The 6,623-nt window shown below is 53.2% G+C and overlaps 1 protein-coding gene across 1 annotated transcript; it reads left to right on the top strand.

Moving 5' to 3' along the window:
• Positions 1-1,899: 1,899 nt before the first annotated feature.
• Positions 1,900-4,986, top strand: LOC123148492 (aspartyl protease family protein At5g10770). Its single transcript, XM_044567918.1, has 3 exons — positions 1,900-2,173; positions 3,422-4,029; positions 4,115-4,986. Exons 1-3 carry the CDS (start codon positions 1,999-2,001, stop codon positions 4,814-4,816), a joined length of 1,485 nt encoding a protein of 494 aa, XP_044423853.1. The 5' UTR covers positions 1,900-1,998; the 3' UTR covers positions 4,817-4,986.
• Positions 4,987-6,623: the final 1,637 nt, after the last annotated feature.

Genomic DNA, 6,623 nt, shown 5'->3' with positions numbered 1-6,623 from the left:
TGTTTTTGTTACCTTTTGGACGCGGAATTATTTTGACCAAGGTGACCCATGGTGGATAGATGCCATCCGCAAGGTAGTAACCCATCGAGTAGTTGTGCCCTTGACCGAGTAGTTGCAACCAGGAGCTTCACCTTGAATAAGCATAGAAAACAGGGGTGATCTCGACAGGACATTCAAGTCATTGTGAGAGCCAGGCAAACCAAAGAATCAATGCCATATTCAACGATCCTTCGATGCAACTGCCTCAAGAATGATCATTGGATCGTTGCAATGGCCTTTGTACAAACCCTTCCACCCTGCAGGACAATACTTCCGTGTCCACTGCATACAGTCAAGTGATCCAAGCATCCCTGGCCATCCTCTTGCCTCACCCTCAGTCATCAGCATCTGGGTGTCTTCCTTGGTTGGTGCTCTCAAGTACTCTGGGCTAAAGAGAGCGATCACTGCTTTAATGAACCTTCAAACAGCCTCCAAGATTGTGTCTTCACCAATACAGGCATAGTAATCGATTGCATCGGTCGAACACCCATATGCCAAGACTCGAATAGCCGCAATACACTTCATCAGAGGGCTTGCTCTTATCTCTCCACATGCATTTTTGCGGAGGTTGAACCAGTCATCATATCTCTCAACGGCTTTTGCAGTGGTTAGAAAAAGAGTTGTGTGCATCTGAAAGCGCCGGCGAAAGTACTCCTCCGGATAGGTTGGCTTTGGGTCAAAGTAGTCTCTCGCGATCTTGGCATGATCCTCCACTCTATCACGGTTGATGTGTATGTGGCCAAAGTGTGATCCTCTCCTCAGCCGCCGAACATCATCATTGAAAATCATGCCTAAAAGGGTTTCAAAGTCGTCGCCGTCTTCTTCCTCTTCGGATGACGACGAGTCCTCCAAGGCCATCTCCCTCGACCTCTTCACCTACAATTCAAACGGCTAGGTTCAATCCAAACGGCTCAGTGCACAAAGAAACAATAAAAAAACTCACCAAGGCAATTTGACGAACACTTGCGATGCAGTGGTGGTGCACCGACCGGCCGGTGTCTTTTTGACCAAACAGGTCGCCGACGACGAGAGGGAATGACCTGCAGCGGTGTGCACTCAAGGTGAGATGCGGCAGCCGGCAGAAAAAGAAGAAGCAACGAAGCAATCAGACGAATCAACAATAGCGGCGGCGGCGTTTCACCTTGATTCCAGCGACGGCGATGGGGGGCGAACGGAATTGACGTTGGGCAGAAGGGCGGCGGGGGCGGGGGAGGCAACGAGGTAGCGGCGGGGGCGGCGGGCTATCGCCGGGAGTCGCGCCGGCAAATTTGCAGAGACTGGGGGGTGGGGGGCGACACGAGGAAGCGGTGCGGCTTTTACTCAGCCGCCACGCGTTTGAGTATAGTTAAGGATAATGTTGGGGCTGGAGTAAAAAATTTACTTCCTTACAACGGGGATCGGCTAGGTGCCGGCTAGAATTTTTACTCCTCTAACCAATTATAAGGGATCGGTTAGAAATGCCCTCATCTAGCAAGCAAAGCTACTTGCACCAACTCGTTCTGTCAGTACGGCCGATTCCAGACTTCCAGCACTTCTGCTCCCGGTCCAGACTCCAGAGAGAAGCGCCAGTCACTACAATGAGAGAGGCGCCAGTCACCAGTTGCCGAAGATCTTGGATCTTCTCAAGGCCATGTTGGGTCGGATGTGATCGAGTTGCCGCCAGACCGGGGTTCACAAATCACACGATGCCAATTGCCTGGCGCGCAATCGCCGATCAGTGCACCCTCGAGTTCGTCCCTGCCCCGAAGCGCAGTGCGGAGAGGGGCCGGACACCCGAAGAAAGACACGACGAAGCAACAGCCAGTGCGCACGGCTCCCGTCAGACTAATCAGCCGGCCCCAGGCTATATATATGACAGGATAGGAGCTGTGTGATGGACCGCTTAATTTGTGTTCCCTCCACTCACCAGGACCCCAGCCGCCCCACTACCTGACGGCCACTTGTGCCGTGGTGCACGCCATGGCCGCCTCCGCTGCCGCTTCTTCTCGCCGTGGCTTCCTTCGGCTGCTCGCCGCCGCCGCCGTCCTCGCGGCATTCGGGGTCTGGGCTGCCCGTGCTGCGGGGAGCTCGGATGATCGCGCGCTGCTGAGCGTGGCGTCCCTGTTCCCCGGCCCGGCTTGCCCCGCGACAGCAGGTTAATTCCCCGGTCGAGCTCATGATCGCCGCCCGTCAAGCTGGTCGCTTTTCTTCTCTCAGTCGTTCGTTGACTGCTGCGTCTAGCTAATTGAATCCGGCCATGGTTGAATCGCCTGTGTTGTTTCTATTTTTCGGCCTTAGTAATTTCATCTCTTCTTTTGACACCAACTAATAAATGCATACTGCAACGTACGTCGATATGTTGCCATTTGAATATAGGAGTATATTACTTGTGTATATGTGATGATAAGCACAGCATTGATATTCAATATGATATTAATTGCATGCTAAACGATATTTGTTGTTGGATTGACATCGAGATTAATTGGATACGTCTCTTTGGTTTTTTTTAAACTTTCGATCTATTAATCATCTGTTAAGGCAGTACAAAGAACAATAAAAGTAAAAAGTATATCTGGTATGTAGATCAAAAAGTATATCTGGTACACCTATCAACGGCTAGTACAAAAAACACTAGAAGTAAGAATTACATTCAGGTCCGTAGATCACTTAGCGAGGACTACAAGTGTGATTTTGTCCCACCAAAAATAATCCAGACTTATAAAAACTGTTGAATAAAATCTTTCTAGTATTATTTCAACAAATCAATTCTACCATGCCACGGAATATGGATCCACCGTCAACCGTTTGCTCTAGGGTTCATGCTATGTTTTATAAGTTTGATTGGTAATACCAAATTCTTTTTTCTTAGGGAAAAACAAATGTGCTCTTTTTTATAGGAAAAAACGAGCGAGCTCTTTTCTGTGATACATGACGAAACCCTATGATATACTTTTTCTAGAAAAATGCAATGAGACATTATGCAACACATTGAAATGATATATTTTTTAATGATGGACGCTGGATTCATGCACGGAATATTGCATGCATGGCTCGATCTCATAATGTAAGACATTTTTTTGACTCTACAATAAGTTGTTTGCTGCAGAACAGCTGAAGTGAACAAAAATACTTGAGTTGTCTTTTACTGTTCTTTGACTGGTCGAACGTGACCAACTAGAGACCAAGTTGCTAGAGTGACACTCTGACCAAAACCCACCACCAGTACAGATTTTCTGCAATTCCTGACAAGGATGGTTCGATTTCATTGATTACACCTGTAATTCGAATTTATCTTTACTAAAAAGGGTTTAATTTCCATCCTGAGGAGTACTATACTGTGTTATCTAGCCCAAGTAAAATCTGAACTTTCTGATCCAAGCCGAACATGCCCCTGAAAATGCAGAGCACGGACCCAGCGCTGCGGCGTCAGCGAGGATGAGGATCGTCCACCAGCACGGCCCATGCTCTCCTCTGGCCGATGCGCACGGCAAGCGGCCGGCCCACGACGAGATCCTCGCCGCCGACCAGAACCGCGTCGAGTCGATCCAGCGCCGGGTGTCGGCGACCACCGGCCGGGGCAAACTGACGAAGCGCGCTGCGCCTGTCCAGCCCGCGCCAAAGAAGAGCCCCGGGCACTCGGCGTCCTCCTCCACCCCGTCGCTCCCGGCGACGTCCGGCCGCGCGCTGAGCACGGGCAACTACGTGGTGACCGTCGGGCTCGGCACGCCGGCGTCCAAGTACACGGTGGTGTTCGACACCGGCAGCGACACGACGTGGGTGCAGTGCCGCCCCTGCGTGGTCAAGTGCTACAGGCAGAAGGAGCCGCTCTTCGACCCGGCCAAGTCGTCCACCTACGCCAACGTCTCCTGCTCCGACCCCGCCTGCGACGACCTCGACAGCAACGGCTGCACCGGCGGCCACTGCCTCTACGCCGTCCAGTACGGCGACGGCTCCTACACCGTCGGCTTCTTCGCCCAGGACACGCTCACCATCGCCCACGACGCCATCAAGGTTAGTCTACACGTGCGCCAATGCGTACGTCACGTGACACGGATCGAGCAATATTGACATGGCGTCGTGCGTGGACGTGCTGCAGGGGTTCCGGTTCGGGTGCGGGGAGAAGAACAGCGGGCTGTTCGGGAAGACGGCGGGGCTGATGGGGCTCGGCCGCGGGAAGACGTCGCTGACGGTGCAGGCCTACGACAAGTACGGCGGCGCGTTCGCCTACTGCCTCCCGGCGTCGTCGTCGGGGACGGGGTACCTGGACTTCGGCCCGGGGTCGGCGGGCAACAACGCGAGGCTGACGCCGATGCTGGCCGACAAGGGGCCGACGTTCTACTACGTGGGCATGACCGGCATCCGCGTGGGCGGGCAGCAGGTGCCCATCGCGGAGTCGGTGTTCTCCACGGCCGGGACGCTGGTGGACTCCGGCACGGTGATCACGCGGCTCCCGGCGACCGCGTACACCGCGCTGTCCAAGGCGTTCGCCACGGGCATGTCGGCGAGCGGGTACAAGACGGCGCCGGCGTACTCGATCCTGGACACCTGCTACGACTTCACGGGGCTGAGCGACGTGTCGCTGCCGACGGTGTCGCTGGTGTTCCAGGGCGGCGCGTGCCTGGACGTGGACGTGTCCGGGATCGTGTACGCCATCAGCCAGGCGCAGGTGTGCCTGGCGTTCGCGTCCAACGGCGACGACGAGAGCGTCGCCGTCGTCGGGAACACGCAGCAGAAGACCTACGGCGTGCTCTACGACCTCGGCAGGAAGACCGTCGGCTTCGCCCCCGGATCCTGCTGATTGACAGGCTCGTGGCCATTATTCAATAACTAAGCTGTGTCCACCAAATGGTCAGTGGCTATACATAACTAGTTACATATATGTGAGAAATGCGTGTACACTATACACCAACTGTAAGCGATGGAATTGGTACGCTTCGACACAAGTAAAGAAACAGAGAAGTGGTGACACATTGACGCTGTGTTCGTGATGTACAAGCAGATACACAAAGGGGATATTTGGTTGTCTCGGCTGCGTTGAATTCGTGGCCCGCACGCTTGTTAAAGCAGCCCTCGGCTTGGTTGAGAAGAACGGGTTGAATCGGCAGTTTCTTCACAGCCAGACTCCAGCAGGCGCAACGTCGCATGAGGCTGCATGCGTTGGGAAGCGCGGGACTCTAACAGACGCAACGTTGCATGAGGCTGCATGCGTTGGGAAGCGCGGGAGATTGGACGGTTCGGTGTTAACACCCTATTCCACTCCCCCTATCACTCAAACCCATGTTCTCCCACCATCCCTTCATTGCCATCGATGGCCTATGCTGCTCCACTATTGTGCCTCCAAATCCTTGCACCCTACACTAGTGCTCACCTCCGGTGGCTCGCCAGCGTTGAGTCGAGGAGCTTCATACACGAGGACTTGGAGAGGATGTTGAAGGCTACAACCCCCTTCCACACTTGGCCGCGCTCAACATGTATTGAGTCTCCGTCTAAGGCGGGCACCTCAAGTGTGACATGTGGGACTTCTATGGTCCAGGGACTTCTACGGTTCGGCGGGCACTTTTGTTGCCAATCCCGCTGTCGGTGTCAAAATCGACAGATCTCAGGTAAGGGGTCCCGAACTGTGCGTCTAAGGATCGATGGTAATAGAAGACAAGGGACACGATGTTTTACCCAGGTTCGGGCCCACTCGATGGAGGTAATACCCTACGTCCTGCTTGATTGACTTTGATAAGTATAGGGGTTACAAGAGTTGATGTACCACGAGATTGTAATGGCTAAACCCTAATTGTCTAGCATGTATGATTATGATTGCCTCTAGGACTAAACCCTCCGGTTTATATAGACACCGGAGGGGGCTAGGGTTGTACAGAGTCGGTTTACAGAGAAATGAATATTCATATCCGCACGCTAAGCTTGCCTTCCACGCCAAGGAGAGTCCCATCTGGACACGGGAGGAAGTCTTCTATCTTGTATCTTCACGGCCCATTAGTCCGCCCCATGTCATATAGTCCGAACGCCCGAGGACCCCTTAATCCAGGACTCCCTAAGTAGCCCCTGAACCAGGCTTCAATGACGAGGTGTCCGGCGTGCAGATTGTCCTCGGCATTACAAGGCGGGTTCCTCCTCCGAATACTTCAAAGTAGTCCTTGAACAGAGATCGTGTCCGGCTCTGCGAAACAGACTCCACATACAACCATAACAGGATATAACATTTAATAAGTCCCATCTACTAACGGCTTTCGAGGCGAGACGTGACGTCCCCTGGCTGGTTATTATTTCGAACCGTCTTTCAATCTCTCGTTCCACGTTACGAGACACGGTCTTTATTGGCACATCTTGTGAGAGTAGAGATCGTGCCCGTTTATCACGGGATCCCTATCGATACGGGCATGGGTAATCCAACCGTGCCGTTTGCACGATCCCTTGGGAATAGGCGACCTTTAAGGCCTGTGGGGAGGCGTTCGATATTCATCGCCTTTATAAAGGGTTACAAACCCACCTTTCTCCCCCACGCCTACCTCTTCCTTAGCCTTTCCAGCCCCGAGCTCCAGCGCCCGGGTCTTGATTTCTTTCATTGCTACCAACCCTTTCTAGTCATGTCCGAA

Source organism: Triticum aestivum, chromosome 7A, assembly GCF_018294505.1.
Source record: "Triticum aestivum cultivar Chinese Spring chromosome 7A, IWGSC CS RefSeq v2.1, whole genome shotgun sequence".
Classification (NCBI taxonomy): Eukaryota; Viridiplantae; Streptophyta; class Magnoliopsida; order Poales; family Poaceae; genus Triticum; species Triticum aestivum.
The sequence above is the reverse complement of the archived record's forward strand: the minus strand, read 5'-3'. Positions and strand labels throughout refer to the sequence as shown.